This window comes from Emys orbicularis, chromosome 14 (assembly GCF_028017835.1).
Source record: "Emys orbicularis isolate rEmyOrb1 chromosome 14, rEmyOrb1.hap1, whole genome shotgun sequence".
Lineage (NCBI taxonomy): Eukaryota > Metazoa > Chordata > Testudines > Emydidae > Emys > Emys orbicularis.
In genome coordinates, this window is record NC_088696.1 from 41,444,949 (window position 1) to 41,462,872 (window position 17,924).

At 46.9% G+C, this 17,924-nt stretch overlaps 1 protein-coding gene across 1 annotated transcript in view; it reads left to right on the top strand.

The window, feature by feature from the left end:
* Positions 1-209: 209 nt before the first annotated feature.
* Positions 210-17,924, top strand: part of GFOD2 (Gfo/Idh/MocA-like oxidoreductase domain containing 2) — a 32,334-nt gene continuing 14,619 nt past the window's right edge. Inside the window, exon 1 of the mRNA XM_065416785.1 lies at positions 210-468. Coding sequence (XP_065272857.1) covers positions 210-468 — 259 coding nt within the window. The remainder of the gene's footprint in view (positions 469-17,924) is intronic.

Here is a 17,924-nt window from a genome sequence, read left to right on the forward strand (position 1 = left end):
GAGTGAGTCTCTCAGCAGTTTGCATATGACACCAAAATGGTAGACACTAACATTCAGTAGTGAATGCATTTGATGTAAAAATGTACCCTTTGGTAATATCCAACTGTAATATTTGCTGTTTTAGGAGCTGTGGTTGAGATGGAAGGCTGAGGAGCTAAACCTTATGCTGGCGGTCTACATATGGACACTAAGGCTTGAGTGAACACGCAATGAAAATGCTTCCTGGAGTGGGCGTTTTTGGGACTGGCAGCACTGCCCGGGTACTGGTACCTTTGTTGAGAGCAGAGGGTTTCTCTATCGAAGCACTTTGGGGGAAGACTGAAGAGGAAGCAAAGCAGCTAGCAGAGGAAATGAACATTGAGTTCTACACAAGTCGGACTGATGATGTCTTGCTGCACCAGGATGTAGATTTGGTTTGCATCAACATCCCTCCACCACTAACCCGGCAAATTGCTGTGAAAGCTCTAGGTACTGTGTTTTCTCTTTTGTCAGAACAAAAGTCTTTTTTGACTATCTGATTGAAAAAACACTTTCTAATAGATTTAAATTTGTAGCTGTTGACTTGTCAATGAATAATCAGTAGTACTATAAATACACCATTCTAAATTGTGTTGTATGTGGAGCTGGTAGTGCTGCCTGTAGTTAGTTACCTGACACTTCCCATTAGAAGACCCTATTTATAGTTTCTTATAACTTTAACTGTTTAGGCTGAAATTTTCCATGCTGGGTGTCTGCCTCAGGCTGAATTTTTTGGAAAGTTTCAGAAAAAACGGTCAGCTACTTTGGAGAATGAGATTAGGGCAAAATATATTTTGTTGCCCATGTTCAAAAAATTTTTTTTACAAGGGTTTAACTGAGAAGCTCTAGCGCCCCCATGCTGCGGAGCAGGGACTTCAAATTTTTTTGGGGTGGTGTGACGCTGGCTTTCCTTCCATCTCCCCTCCCCCCCCGGGTGAGGGATTTTTTTTTTTTTGCTGTTCACATTAAAAAAATGACCAAATTTGACCAAGTGATGAGGTTTTGAAAAAATCTGCAGATGCTCAAGAGACTTGTGAGCTTGGCAGCTAAATTCTTTGACTATTCAGTACTGAGCATGCTCCATCCAGGGGTTGAGCTGGACTTGCCCTGCTCCTAGTTGCTGCTGGCTCCTATGGCACTACACATACGAATGGAAAGCCTGGAGAGTATCTCTTGTTGCTCTCTGCTGGCACCTGGCAGCATGGTATATGAGGAGGAATCCTCCTGACTGAAACACAGAGGGGGCAAAGGCTGAGCCAAGATAAGGGTGGAAGAAGTGGATTAGGACAAGAACTCAGGAGGGGGAGGGCTGAGAGTTGGTGTGGAGAGGGAGAGATACTGGGACTGGCTGCACAAGGAGACTGGGAACTGGTTGCATAGGCAATTTGAGTTCCCCAACTTCCTAACTTTTGATTTCTTGACCTTAATGTTTTTATACAGGGTGGTGAGTGCCTATATATAGTCTTGTAAATCTAAAGTTCGACTTCTTGTTGACTCTTAATAGAGATCAAAGTGAATGGGTTTATAGGATTGGGGAATATGTCGTGCTGTATCAGCTAGGGTAATCCTTTATTCTCTGCCTTTTAAGTAGATTTTTGTGCTAAAGTAACTTGCTTTTGAAGTATACATCTCATGCTAACCCTTCTAAGATGTCAGTCAAATGTTCGGGGAGGTGATCTTTGGGTTTTGTCTTCACGTTGTTGTTAGACTTGTATTGAGAGCTTTATTACTGCTAGTCCTAGGTCCCAAGGAACTACTCCGATGGAAAATTTAATGTACACGTGAGAATTCATTGCTTGAAATATGCTAAAATCTCTTCTAAATGCTGTTTAAATGGTGACCGTTTCACTTGCTATGATACCCTCTGCAGGTTACACGTGAAGTGAGATGAATTTATGTGGTTGAACCTTTTCTGGTAAACTAAGCTGAACACGAGACAAATTTAGGTTGTTAATAAAACTCCCATTCCTCAAAGGTAAGGAAACATTAAATGGCATCACTCCAATCAAAGGAGGTGAAGAAAATGAAGCTGTGAGACAAGTGTTTATGCAGTTAATGGAAAAGTGAAAAGAGGGACTGATGGCTTTTAAGAGATCAATAAATAAACTCTGGAACAGCAGAGGATTATTTACTTTTCATTTATTTTTATTGTCCCTGAAGTGGTTTCATCTAAAGACTGTCTGATGCGCCCATTTCAGAGTCAATAGATAATTACTAGTTCTCCTGTCTTTCAGCTTTTTCTAAATTTGTCTAGGATGTTCCTTAAACACATTTCTGGTGGGACCAAATTCCAGAAGCATGCACATACTACCAAAAATGTTCTTCCTTGGTCCAGAATTTTGGAGGAACACCTGTTATATGATGGGCTCAGAGGTGGCAAGTATGCCTGTTAGGATATCAGCATTAAAATAGCAATCATTACATCTAGAGCCTTTTTGCAAGGGAATTGTATGTGGCTGGGGGCAAACTTGTGCTTTACCAGCTGGGAGATTGGGGAACTGAGAATGGCTAGACTGCTGTGCAATGAAAGCCAGTCTCACCATGTCAGGTGTTTGGCCATGGGAGGAGGCAGTGGTACCAGGTGGCACTAATATTAGTTTACATTTTTTTAATTTATTGGTAACCATAAACAGTTAATCAACAATCCAATAACACGTAGGGGTACAGTCCTAACATAAGTGACATTGTAATATTAACTTTGAGCCATGAGCAAGGCATAGCTGATCAATGCCTAGACAGTATTCAAAATTAAGACCAGCATGACTAATAAGTAACCAGTAAGGCAAGAAACTATTTTACATTTATGTACCACTTTTCACCCCAAAGGATCTAAAGCCACTTCATAAAATGTGTCTCATATTGCCCACAACTGAAATGCAGCCACCTCTTGATAGAATGCATCAGTTTAAGGTAGAAAGCAAAAAGAAACATATCTAACTGAAATGGCTTCGGAACTTAGGGAGGCAGAATATTAGAAAAACTCAAATTAGAATTTGTTCAGGACACCAGAGCCAACACGGCTGCACCTACCCTGCTGATCCTTTTAAAGAGTTGATTTATGGAGTAGATAAAGAGGGAGCCATTCAGCTGCTCTCTCTTGGCTTAGGTGGGTTTTTACTTATTTGAAAGATAAGAGAGATCTTTGTGATGTATGCTTTGTTTGTCAGTCTGACTTTGTGGGATAATGTATTACAATTACATTAAATGTATGTTTGTCTTGAGGTAGACAGAAAAGGGGCTCTATCACTGTTTTGCATTTTTAGATAATTCACCCTTGTCGTTCCTGGAGCAGGTGTCCTGTGATGTTGACCAAGTATATTACTATTACTGTTTGCATACAGCTTTTCCATCTCCTTATCGCAAGCAGTGGGAGGATTTTTGTGTTTCAGAGCTTGTGTAAACAGGAAGTAGCAAAATGAAGGAAAGCATTTTGGACTGAGTTTATCACATTCCTGCATAGATGGAGTTGTCACACATTGGCAGTACTTCAAAACAGGCAGAATTTCTTAAGGTTTGAAACATAGCTGGTCATTTTATTATGATTATGATTGAAATTGAAATTTGCTCAGTCCCTCCCAAATGCCTGTGGAGGACAGGGTAATAGAGGAGCATGCTTCCAGTTATTGATTATACATCTCCATGAGGTGTATCCACATGCACTTCACTTCACACTGCTCAGAACTCTTGAAGAGCCTGTGGACTAAATGACACTAGGCCCTGGTCTACACTGGCGGTGGATGGGGGTGTCGATCTAAGTTACGCAACTTCAGCTACGTGAATAACGTAGCTGAAGTCGACGTACTTAGATCGACTTACCGTGGTGTCTTCACCGCGGTGAGTCGACTGCTGCCACTCCCCCATTGACTCTGCCTGCGCCTCTCGTGGCGGTGGAGTACAGGAGTCGACGGGGGAGGACTCAGGGGTCGATTTATCGCATCTAGACTAGACGCGATAAATCGATCCCCATTGGATTGATCGCTGCCCGCCGATCCGGCAGGTAGTGTAGACATACCCTAGGATTTTTTAAAATTTCCTGTGATAGACATTTTAATGTAGGATAAGTAGCAGTACTGGTGGTGATGGGGTCAACATTGTAACTTACACGTTGGGAGGCAGGAGGGGTAAGCTGAAGTGAATCTGGTATTTGTGAAAAGTGCTGGATGGACAGTTCTGGAAACTGCAGCCATGTCAGTTAATCACTGAATAGGCGCGTCAAGGATTGTGGCTGTAGGGTTGCAGAATAGTTGTAGCATAATCTTCCTGCAACTCAGCTGCCAGTGTGCACAAGCCCTGACCTTAAAGGGACCACCCCACTCAGGAGCAAGAGGGGGGTTTATTTTGTGTAGCCCTGAGCCTCTCTGCTGTGACTGGTCAGAAGTGTGCAAAGTGTGATGTTCTCAGAATTAAAAGATGGACCTGCCAGCTGCTTGACAGATTACTGTACAGCTTTCAGGTGACTTTTATTCTCTAACAACCTGGGCTGTATATGAACCGCTGAAAGGCTCCATATCCCATTAATAATTCATTGAGGTATCTAATGTGCACACACTTTCTTCACACTAATGTTAAAATGGCCAAGACTAAATTCATGGATTCTAGCAGAGCAAGAGCTCTGCTATAGTTAACCTTAAGACCAGCTTTCTGTTTAAAGCTCAACTCTTAAGTGCTTTAAAATGTACATGGTTACTTGGATTGCTTTGAAATGTGGTGTGCTTCATGGGGTTTCAGGGTTCTGTTGTGGATCCAAATTTAGAGCCATTTGACCCAGGGTTTCCTAAAATGCAGCCTCTGGGGGGGAGGGGAGAGACAGACGGACTTTTCTTAACGCTGACAGATTCTAGCAACTTATTTTTGCTCACGGAGAGAGATCAAACCCAGGGCTCAGCCAGGGGTGAAAATAACTTAAAGGACTTACTGTACTCCGGAGCCCTTAGGAGGGGGTGGGGCCTCAACCAGAAGAGGCGGGGCCTTTAAATCCCCGGGCCCTTTAAATCGTCCCCGGAGCCTTGGGGAGGCGGCGGTGGGGCTCTGGCGGCTATTTTAAGGGCCGGGGCGGTAGCGGCGGCCGGAGCCCCGGACCCTTTAAATATTTGCTGGTGCCCCGCCGCCACTACCCCAGGGCTCCAGTCACTGCTGGGAGCCCCAGGCCCTTTAAATTGCCGCCAGGGGAAGCCAATCCACCCCAGTACGGTGCACCGGCTTACTTTCACCTCTGGGCTCAGCTCATCACTCCAGGGTCCCAAACACTTGAGAGTTACCCCAACAGAATGCTGCCCTTTGGGGGAAATCACATTCAAATGTCATTTGATTGAAAAAGTTGACTTCTTTAGGCACACTAAGGCTCATGAGCCTTTTCTCACACCTTAAAGGTTACACTGAGCATGCACTGACAAAGGAGTCAACAGGATTATTAACACCAGCTGGGTAGCTCAAGGGGATCAGCAGTAGTACTTTGAACTTGACCTACCCAGCTAATATCAATTTGAGTCCCATGTTGGGCAGAAATTTGGAAAAGGCAGGTTGCGAAAATCTGCCTGTCAGGGATTTTGGTTTGGTTTTGTTTGTTTTTGGGGGTGAATCCAAGTAAAATTCTTTTAAATCTGCTGATGAAAAGCACTGTTTAAAAGCTAGGTCTTTTGATTATTGCCTAGCCATAGCATATCTGAGGTAGCATATCCACTGCAAGCCTCAGTGAGAACTACAACTGTCTAAATGACCGTTAACGCCCACCGACAAACATTTCTTTTTCTGTTTAAAAAACTAGCAAATTAAATAGCAAAAAATGTCATTAACACAGATTTAAGGTTGCCCAGTGATAGCTCATGCCCTTCCAAAACATCAAGTTCAGCAGAATCAACCTTTGGCGAACCGGGAAATACAGAGCTAAGGTAAACGCCTACATAGAGTTAACTCTACCTGCCTGGTGCAGGCAATAGCCACTAGTAATTCTCTGTACACACTCCAGCTATATTCACTGTGTTAGATGTAGCTGTTGCATGGTGGAGGAATAAGTTGGAGCAGCTTGGAAGAACTGTGATTGTGATATGAGGAGATCTGGGTTTGAGTCGTCTCCCCCCTCCCCCCCGTGTGTTATCAAAGGGAAAAGGTTTATATGTACCTTGAGGTTCCAGTCTGCATCATTTCAGTACAGAATTATGTAGGTTGTGTCAATAGCAGGGCACTGGGGTCTTCTTGACATAGGTATCCTCAGTAGTGAGGTGGTATAAGAGAGCAGTCAGTGGCTTTAATGATGGGCAGAGGAAATTACAGGTTTAGGGGGTATCCTGAGTTCTAGTGTGAAGGGGTTGTAAAAGGGTATGAAGTGGTTGTTAAATTTTACAAGTGTGGTATTTGATCGGGGGAGCAGGCTCTCTGTTCGAGCATAGGGCAAGTGCAGGTAGCGCCTGTCCATTACAGTGAAAAGGCAAAGTGGGAGTGAGTGTGTTATGGGCATATTGGGGCATCGCTTGAAGAGGGTAGAGTTAAGGTTGCATGGGCATTTACCTTAACTGTGTAGCCCCTGGTTTTCAGAAGGTTGAGTTTTGCTGAACTTGCCATTCTGGAAGGGCATGTGCTATCGCCTGGCAACCTTAACTCTGTGTAAACAACTTTTCTTGAAATTTACTGTGAAAGATAACTTGGGTGTAGTATCATCATAGAGATGCTACAATTGTCAGGACCCTGTATGTAACAGTTATTCTGCTGTGCAAATGCCCATATAGTTTACCATTTTGCCTCAATCTCTTTGCCACACAATCCACAAAAACAACACATTCCAGTTCCTTGACTTGTCCACCCATTTCACTTTCCTTCCTGTATGTTTTTACCACAAGGGGGAGTTCAGTGCTTTTCCAGAAGTGCTGCCATTAAAGGACAGAGCATGAGACAGAGAAAGAGATCCTGGGTGGTTCAGAACAGCAAGAACCATCTCCTAGAGCGCATGTACACAGGACAGTTTACCGGTTATACCGGTATAACTGCCCTTGTGAACAATCTTATTCCAGAACAGGTAGCTTTTTTGATTTAGTTTAAACTTCTGCCAAAGTGACACAAACTGAACAGAAAAAAGACACTCTTATGTTGGAATAAGAGTGTCCACAGTGAGAGTTATACTGGTATAACTATAGCAGTTTAAATTCGCACCTTATTTATCCCAGTATAAGTTTCCTGTGTAGACAAGCCCCTACAGGCAGGGAGTGAAGGGCTGAAGTAGTATGTGGGGAGAGACCACACAACAAAAACACTAACCCAGGAACCTATCCTTGCAACAAAGCCCGTTGCCAACTCTGTCCACATATCTATTCAAGGGACACCATCATAGGACCTAATCACATCAGCCACACCATCAGAGGCTCGTTCACCTGCACATCTACCAATGTGGTATATGCCATCATGTGCCAGCAATGCCCCTCTGCCATGTACATTGGCCAAACCGGACAGTCTCTACGCAAAAGAATAAATGGACACAAATCAGACATCAAGAATTATAACATTCAAAAAACAGTTAGAGAACACTTCACTCTCCCTGGTCACTCGATTACAGACCTAAAAGTCGCAATATTACAACAACAAAACTTCAAAACAGACTCCGAGAGACTGATGAATTGGAATTAATTTGCGAATTGGACACCATTAAATTAGGCTTGAATAAAGACTGGGAGTGGATGGGTCATTACACAAAGTAAAACTATTTCCCCATGTTTATTTTTTCCCCCCCTACGGTTCCTCACACCTTCTTGTCAACTGCTGGAAATGGGCTATTTTGATTACCACTACAAAAACATTTTTTTCTCTCCTGCTGGTAATAGCTCACCTTAACTGATCACTCTCTTTATAGTGTGTATGGTAACACCCATTGTTTCATGTTCTGTGTGTGTGTGTGTGTGTGTGTGTGTATAATACAGTAGGGAAAGAGATAGATAAAATATCTATCTATCTATCTCCCTACTATATTTTCCACTGCATGCATCCGATGAAGTGGGTTTTAGCCCACGAAAGCTTATGCTCAAATAAATTTGTTAGTCTCTAAGGTGCCACAAGTACTCCTGTTCTTTTTTCTAAGAGAGAGAGTACTTATTTAGGGCTCCCTTACACCGGAGTAGGGGTGACCAGATGTCCTGATTTTATAGGAACAGTCCCGATATTTGGGGCTTTTTCTTATATAGATGCCTATTATCCCCCACCCCCATCCTGATTTTTCATACTTGCTATCTGGTCACCCTGACCCAGAGAGGCACAGCTGTGGGGCTTAGCGCATGGCTGCTGGGTTCCCTTTCGTGCAATTCCTATGAAGCTTTGAAGCCCTGCCCAGAACAGCCATGTGTAGCTCCTAAGGCCTGCCGGAGTAGAGAAGTACTCTGGATAGCATGTAACGCTTCCTGCAAGCCTCCCCTGCTCCTCCCAAGGTAGTGCTTGAACTCTTTCTACCTCTCATGCCACTGTGTGGCCCCTGCTGCACTAGTTAGTCACCCCAAAGAGGCTCCTTCCTCTCTGCTCCCTCTGCTATAGAGCACACAAGTAATCTACTTCAATATGGCATATTTTGTATAGCTATTGCCTCACCACTGATGGTTATTTAGTCAGTAAAGTTACCAAGTAATTCAGTTTGCTTTAGGACTTGATGCAGCTCTGCCATGTAGATTGGAGTCCCTTGCCTAGTAATTTGGGCCTAATGTACCACACCGAAATTCCTGAAAAGAGGGTGCATAATAACCAGTGCTCCATCTACTCACCTGCTCATTTCAATTTGTTGGAGACTTGACATGCAGATTTGTGGAGTGAATGCAGTCTCCCTTCTTATGCAGCCAGAGAAGGCTTAAAAGTTTACACTGTGTATCTTGTTCCTGTAGTTTAGAAATGGGATTTTTCTAGATCTCTCTTTCACCTCTTCTAATCATAACTGGTTGTTATGTGAGCTCTCTCACTAATATGAAATCCTTTAAAATCAAACATGGGAAAAAATCTGTCTAAAAACCCAGTACAGATTCATTATATGCTGCAGATTGATAAGTGGAGATGTCAACAGAATTAGTGTTTACTGCCTGATTCTGCACCCCTTAGATAGCAGCGGCAAAACTTCCATTGACATCAGTGGTGCAGGGTAATACCCTTAGTTCTGATGTACATACTGTATTGATCGCTGCACTGGTTACTAAAACTGAACCTGGCTGACTGCTAAATGACCACTAGAATTTAGAGATAACTAGTGTTCATTCATCGCCCAGTGTTCAGGTCATTTACCTCTTCAGTGCAATCAGCAAATTCTGGGAATCCACTAAAGGAGTGGATTATTGAAATTAGCAAATTTAAAAACAATCAGCTTTTGTCCTTTTAAAAAGTGTGCAAACAGGTAACTGGCATTGTAATTTTAGTTTACTATAAATTAAAATGGCTGAAAGGTGTGAAACCCTGAAGATCAGAGCTCAGAATGGACATATGCTGGTTGACTTGCCTTTTAACCCTAGATCATTTGGGTGAGTTGCTGTAACATTCCATTAATTATTTTTTTTAGTTTAATTGCTTTTTTAGTCTGCCTAGGAGGCATTTTTAATAGCAGCTTTCCAGATTTTCATGATCTCACAGGAAGAGGTTATGGGATTAATTTCTTAGAAAGTGTTCCTTATATTGGGTTTGTTTTGGATAAACTAACAATGTCAAATAAATTGACTAAGTAAAAGGTAGAGTAGAGCACACTTTTAAAACACCTCAAGTCTTGTAAAATTACACTATCCCATGTGTGTAGGGCAACATCACCCCTAAAGTGTTGTTAAACTTCTGTTGGAAGAGTTCTAGATGCAATTGTTGCTGTATGTTGTCATTTTAATATTTGCAATACACTCCCATTATTATGCAATATAAGTTGCCTTTAAACTAGTGAGAGTGTGTAATGAGTCGAGGCAAATGGAAAAAAAGAGCACTGCCATAACTTGAAAAGGAATCTGGTGTAGCTGTCCTGATAATATAATGCATTGGAACTTTTTGGAGGGATGATTATTATTATTATTATTATTTTTTTTTTTTTTTTTTTTAAAGAGACCAGTCACATTAGCCTACAGCCCCTTTCCACTGTTCCATTCTGCAGAGTACTTCGTAAGAGACATCCTCTCACAAGCCCACCTGCTGGCTTGGCTCCCTGATCGCCCACATATTTTGGTTTTCAAAATATTTCATTCTCTGGCCACTGCTCAAGAACCACTGCTCTAACACTCTGTTCCAAACATTTGAATAGGTGCTGTCTTTATGGGAACATGTATAACTAAATTTCAGGGAAAACTTTTATTCATCTTCTCACTTAGTAAAGCCCTTGAGTGTGCTATATAATTACAAAGCATTGAGCAAAACATTAAGCCTGATTTTGAATGAAACTTTGCACTGTCTTGGATGTAGGTATTAACTAGGAAGAAGTATTGTTTTGAACACTTTACATTCAGCTTGAATTTTTTTACCTGTAATTTGATGTTTCTTTTGCATTCAGGGAATCATGTGGCTGATTGAAATCTGAATTTGATTGAGTCAGAGTGTCTGCTTCATGTTTCAGACATGGTGTGAATTCAGTCGCTGTTGATCTTTTCGGAAATAGTAAAACACATCAGGCCATATTTGAACTCGTGACCTAGAGGTGAAAGACTATGGAGTGTGACAATGTCGTGGTAACTGCATCTGTATTCCCCCCTTCGTGGTCCCTCAAGGGCACCCACTTAAGGTTTCGGGCTCCCCGTTGGTAGCTCTCTTAGGCCTTGCCTACACTGGCAAGTTTCTGCGCAGTAAAGCAGCTGTCTGCGGTGTAACTCCCAAGGGGTACACACTGCCAAGCCACTTAGTGCGCAGAAACTGCACAGCTGCAGTGCTGTAAAAAAACCCACCCTGACAAGAGGCGTAGAGCTTTCTGCGCCGGGGCTATAGCGCCGCGGTGCCAGTGTAGACACGCTGGTCGATTACAGCGCTGCGACTGCCCTCTGGGAGGTGTCCCACAATGCCTGTTCTCTCTGGTCATTGGTTTGAACTCCCTGCCCTGCCCTTAGGTCACCAACTGTGAGCCCCAGCCCTTAAGTTCCTTGGGAATATTTAAAGACCCTTCCTGTTTGCTCGGTGACGCGTGCAGTGGTCTCAGCACATCTTTCCAGGTGACCATGCCTGTTCCAAGCACCAGGCGATCCCCCTCTTGGAGCAATGCTGAGCTGTTGGACCTCATCGGCATTTGGGGAGAGGAGGCTGTCCAGTCCCAGCTGCACACCAGCCGTAAGAATTATGATACCTTTGGACAGATTTCACGATGCATGACAGGGACCATGACCTGGACACATTGCAGTGCAGGGTCAAAGTGAAGGAGCTGCGGAGCGCCTACCACAAGGCGCGGGAGGCAAACCGCCGCTTTGGTGCTATGCCCATGAGCTGCCGGCTCTACAAAGAGCTGGACGCGATATTCGGTGGCGACCCCACCTCCACTGCGAAGGCCACTGTGTATACTTGGGTGGCTTGCATGCCAGTCAAGAGTGGACCGAGCCAGGAAGAGGAAATCTTGAACGAGGATGTGGAGGAGGAGGGGGACCCAGAGGCAGAGGACGACTCGGAGGTCAGAGATACATGCAGCCAGGAGCTCTTCTCTAACCTGGAGGAGGCTAGCCAGTCACAGCTGTCGGAGCTTGGCAAAGCGCAAACAGGAGAGGAGGCCCCGGTAAATGACTTTGATTTTGGGAATCACTGAAGCGAGTTGTTGGGGGCAGGAGGGTTGCAGAAAGCAGGCTTCTGTCTGTATGATGCGTGTACCACCACATGCCTAGTCTGAGTGGCAGAACAGGGTGTTGATTGACTCCCTCACTTCACTGGAATCTCCCTCCGAGATCTCCACGAAACTCTCATGGAGATATTGGGCAATCCGCTGCCGCAGGTTCTTTGGCAGAGCTGATTTGTTTCTTGCCCCAGGAAGGGTAACTTTCCTGCACCACTCTGCCGTCACTAAGGGAAAGGGGGCATTGCTGCACACAGGCGAGCCGCATAAGGGCCAGGGCAGAAGCCACAGTCTTGGAGAAGACCCTTCCTTGATTCCCTGCTCATCCTCAGCAGCGAGATAGCTTCCATAATGAACGCAGCCTGTGGAAAATGTGGGGACAGTAATGATTATCAGTTCCCCCCCCCCCCCATAGTGCTGGTTCTCCCCAAGAGCCACATGCCCAGTGTACAGTAGGGTCCAGGAACACTGATTTCCCCTGCCCCTGCGGCTACTCACTATTTTGGGGGTCTTGTGGCTCATGTGTGCTTGCCTGGGGTCAGCCAGCTAGTGACAGGTGTGTGAGTGCTGGCTGTGTTTTAAATCGCTGAATCAGTGGTCTGTGTGTTGTAAACAATACTGCTTCGGTAAAATGTTGCATTTTGGCTTCACAGAGATGACCTTGGGAGCCCAGCCTCCCTCTTTGTTATCACCGGCTGAATGGCTGCGCAGAATTAGAAAGCGACCACGAAGAACTAAAGAGGACTTTCTGCGTGAGGTCATGATGCACCCCGCGGCCGAAAAACAAGAATTGAAGGAGTGGCAGGACAGCAAGAAGAGGGACTGAAAGGAGAACGCGGCACACCAGAACGACGCCACGAAGCGACTCCTAAACATTATGGAGCGCCAAGCGGACACGCTCCAGGCGCTACTAGCATTGCAAACTGAGCAGCTCTGCGCCCGCCCTCTCCTACAGCCGCTGTCGCAAAACTCTTTCTCATGCGCCCCCCAGACACTGCCAACCCACTCTTATCAACCTCCTGGCTCGTGTCTGTACCGTCTGCATTCCACTCCTGCCCCGTCACAGTCCAGCCCTGTGGACTCCCGGTACCCACTGCACTCAACACCCGTCCCTCTGCAGTGTAGCTCTGCTGAAGTACAGCACCCACTGCACTGTACTCCAAAGGATAAGGTTACTTTATTAATGATCTGGAGGATGGTGTGGACTGCACTCTCAGCAAGTTTGCAGATGACACTAAACTGGGAGGCGTGGTAGATACACTAGAGGGTAAGGATCGGATACAGAGGGACCTAGACAAATTAGAGGATTGGGCCAAAAAAAACCTGATGAGGTTCAACAAGGACAAGTGCAAAGTCCTGCACTTAGGAGGGAAGAATCCCATGCACAGCTACAGACTAGGGACCGAATGGCTGGGTAGCAGTTCTGCAGAAAAGGACCTAGGGGACACAGTGGACGAGAAGCTGGATATGAGTCAACAGTGTGCTCTTGTTGCCAAGAAGGCTAACGGCATTTTGGGCTGTATAAGTAGGGGCATTGCCAGCAGATCGAGGAACGTGATCGTTCCCCTTTATTCGACATTGGTGAGGCCTCATCTGGAGTATTGGGTCTAGTTTTGGGCCCCACACTACAAGAAGGATGTGGAAAAATTGGAAAAAGTCCAGCGGAGGGCAACAAAAATGATTAGGGGTCTGGAGCACATGACTTATGAGGAGAGGCTGAGGGAACTGGGATTGTTTAGTCTCCAGAAGAGAAGAATGAGGGGGGATTTGATAGCTGCTTTCAACTACCTGAGGGGGGGTTCCAAAGAGGATGGAGCTCGGCTGTTCTCAGTGGTGGCAGATGACAGAACAAGGAGCAATGGTCTCAAGTTGCAGTGGGGGAGGTCTAGGTTGGATATTAGGAAACACTATTTCACTAGGAGGGTGGTGAAGCACTGGAATGCATTACCTAGGGAGGTGGTGGAGTCTCCTTCCTTGGAGGTTTTTAAGGCCCGGCTTGACAAAGCCCTGGCTGGGATGATTTAGTTGGGAATTGGTCCTGCTTTCAGCAGGGGGTTGGACTAGATGACTTCCTGAGGTCCCTTCCAGCCCTGATATTCTATGATATGATACCGGGACATACACAAATCTTTAACTGTACCGGGACCCCACCTCCTCCTGGGACCCTCCCTTTCCCCTTCTCCCACAGTGCTGATGTGTTTTTTTGTTTGTCTTTCTCCTCCGGTTGTTGCTTTTTAATAAAATAATTGTTTTGGTTTGAAAGCAATCTTTATTCCGTTAATTGAAAGCAAACAGACCCCTGCAAAGCAACAGGCAATTTTCTTAAACTGTCTGCACCAACCACAATCACCTCCTAGCATTACAAGCGCTGCACTCCCGAGCACAGCAACAAATATTAGTGGCTGTCAGCTTCAAATTGCTGCCTCAAGGCATCCCTGAACCTTATGGCCCCGCACTGCGCCCCTCTAATAGCCCTGGTCTTTGGCTGTTCAAACTCAGCCTCCAGGTGCTGAGCCTCAGCGGTCCAGCTCTCAGTGAAGCTTTCATCTTTCCCTTCACAAATATGGCGCGTACAGCACGCGGCTATAAGCATAGGAATATTGTAATCGGCCAGGTTTAGCCTCCCATGTAGGCAGCGCCAGTGGGCCTTTAAACGGCCAAAAGCACATTCAACAGTCATTCTGCACTTGCTCAACCTGTTGTTGAACCGCTCCTTGCTGCTGTCAAGTTGCCCTGTGTATGGCTTCATAAGCCACGGCATTAAGGGGTAGGCAGGGTCTCCAAGGATCACAATGGGCATTTCGACTTCCCCTACGGTGATCTTCTGGTCTGGGAAGAAAGCCCCGGCTTGCAGCTTCCTGAACAGGCCAGTGTTCCGAAAGATGCGTGCGTCATGCACCTTTCCGGACCAGCCTGCATTAATGTCTGTGAAACACAGACGGTGATCCACAAGCGCCTGGAGAACCAGAGAGAAACACCCCTTCCGATTAATGTACTCGGAGGCTAGGGGGTCTGGTGCCAGAATTGGAATGTGCGTGACATCTATCGCCCCTGCACAGTTAGGGAAGCCCGTTTGTGCAAAGCCATCCACAGTGTCATGTATGTTGCCCAGAGTCCCGGTCTTTCAGAGCAGGATGCGATTAATGGCCCCGCACACTTCCGTCAACATGCGTCCAACGGTAGACTTTCCCACTCCGGACTGGTTAGCAACTGATCGGTAGCAGTCTGGAGTAGCCAGGTTCCACAGTGCAATCGCCATGCACTTCTCCAGCGACAGGGCAGCTCTCATTCTCGTGTCCTTGCACCGCAGGGCTGGGGCGAGCTCATCACACAGTCCCGTGAATGTGGCTTTCCTCATCCAAAAGTTCTGCAGCCACTGCTCGTCATCCCAGACATGCATGACGATGTGATCCCATCACTCAGTGCTTGTTTCCTGAGCCCGAAAGCAGCATTCCACTGTGGTCAGCACCTCCGTGAATGCCACAAGCAATCTCGTGTCATAGCTACTACGCGTGGCGAGATCAATGTCTCACTCCTCTTGCCTTTGTAGTTTAAGGAATAACTCCACTGCCACTCGTGATGTGTTAGTGAGACCGAGCAGCATATTGGTCAACAGTGCAGGATCCGTTCCTGAAGACCGAAGAGGCAGAGCGCACAATACACAAACCATTGAAAGAGGGCACCAAATGCGGACGGAAGCTCAGGGATTGCTGGGATTCGAAGCAATGCATCATGGGGCATTGGAACAGGAGCAGGATGCCCCGCGACCCCCTCCGCCTTCACACAACTCTTAGTGGCAGAAGAGGAAGAGATGCTCTGTGGGATAGCTGCCCTAGTGCACCACTCCAACACAATTGCGGCACTTGCAGTGGTAAACACGCTATTGCGCAGGCAGCTGACAGTGTGAACACACAACAGCGGTTTCCCTTCAGCACTCTCTGCGTGGCGCTGTAACTCTGCCAGTGTAAACTTGCCCTTAGGCAAAGACCTGCTGTGTGTGTCTCCCTCCTTACTGGGGATTTTAAGGCTGCACAGCCTCTGCCATGGACCGTGATATCCCCATCAAGCTCGTCTGCCTAAAGGCCAGTGCCTGTGGGTTGCTTTCTCTCCAAGGACAATGACAGGGTATGCCAGCAGTTACAAGTTACCGTGCAGCTCTGCCGAAGCAAAATACTTTTATTCTTAGGGCAAAAGAGAAAATATTGGGGGGAAAACCCCCATAACCCAAGTCTACACACACGCTAAAGCTTATCAGAGGTCACCCCCAGCTCCAACACAGGGTTCTGGTGGGTATCAGTCTCTCACACCCTTCAACTGCATTTGCTCTCTTGGTTACTGTCACGAAGTGTGGGGGAGACAAGGCCCTGCGCAGCCCTCTCTGCTTGCACAGCTAGACCAGGTCCCTCTTAAGGCGATGGTTATAGATCTCCCTGCTGGCCTCAAGTTACTGTAGTTACTGTGGACTCGCAGGCTTGTGTGCTCTCAGCTCCCCATGGTTTCCAGGGAGAACCCCTAGTGTGCCAGCCCTTCTCCAGGTCACCACCTCTCTCCCAGGGTCAAGCCGCAGACTCCTCCGCCCCTGTAATCATTCACTAGGGGGACCCCGTTCTTGCAACAGTTCTCCCCTCTCCCAGGGTCAAGCCGCAGATGACTCCGCCCCTGGAACTGCTCGCCGCAGTCCCCGGGGGACCCCGTTACTGCAACAGTCTTTCTCGCTGGTCACACACTCCCAGGGGTTAAGCGTAGCTTCTCCGCCCCCCGAAACCGCTTCTCTCTGAGCCTTCAGCACACCTGGTCCTCGTCAATCCCCCTTCACTTTACTGCTCCCCAGTCACTTACTGCAGGAAGCGCCATCCACGGGGTGCAGTACATCCCACCTCTGCCACCAGTTGTCACGAAGTGTGGGGAAGACAAGGCCCTGCGCCCCAGGGCCGCCCAGAGGATTCGGGGGCCTGGAGTCTTCGGCGGCGGGGGGCCCCCACCGCTGAATTGCTGCCGAAGATCCAGCGCTTCGGTGGCAGGTCCCGGGGCGGAAGGACCCCCAGCGGAAGAAGCTCCAGGGGCCCAGGCCCCATGAGAGTTTTCCGGGGCCCCCGGAGCGAGTGAAGGACCCCGCTCCAGGAGCCCTGAAAAACTCTTGTGGGGGCCCCTGTGGGGCCCAGGGCCTGGGGCAAATTGCCCCACTTGCCCCCCCTCTGGGCGGCCCTGCTGCGCCCCCCACTTCCTCCGATTCACCGTGACTCTCAGCCAGCCAGTAAAGCACAAGGTTTATTTAGATGAGAGGAACACAGTCCAAAACAGGTCTTCCAGGTACAGACAACAGGACCCGCTCAGTCGGGTCCACATTGTGGGGCAGGGGCTTGGACCCCGGCCCCGGGTCTCCTTCCGTTTCCCCAGCCAGCTCCAAACTGAAACCCCCTCCAGCCACACCCCCTGGCTCCTCCTCCAGCCTTTGTCCAGTTTCCGGGGCAGAAGGTGTCACCTGGCCCCATCCCTCTCCTGGGCTCAGGTTACATGCTCAGGTATCATCCCTCAAGTGAATTCACACCCTGATATCCCATCACCAGTGCAGATAGTACCTGCAAAATTCCCCCACAACATCCCCAGGTCAATCCTCCCCTCTCCCTACTCCGTCAGTTACCAGTTCATGTCAAGTTTTAGCTCAAGAACAATCTTGGGACAGTTCAGCTGATTCTTAAGTCTGGGCCTTTGATCTCTGTCCTTGCGTACAGGTCAATGGCCTGCTCCTCAGGGCTAAGTTTCAAAAGGCTGGATTTTTGCACAACCAATGTTAGGGAATTTGCATTAATCATCCCTCGGTGATTCCAGAGTCTGCAAGAAAGGCCTTCTCCCTCCCCCCCATCTCCCCAGTGAGCCAGGCTCACGCAAATACACCTCACTGGTATTGATACAAAGGGCTATGAATATTCTACAACTCATACAACACTGGCCCAACTCAGTATAAGGAGTTTTGAGGTTTTCATGATTCAAGCATAAAATATGGTCCCTAAAGAAGATGCACGTGGCTACAATATTTGCCACAATCTCATTAACAATTCCCTGAGAGATCCTCTTGCTGTAAACTGTCCCACCATTATAGTATCAAAATGTCAAAAACTGAAATTAAGTGATATGAAAGAGAACGTGGATATATAGCATCTTCATGGGGTGCTCTAGT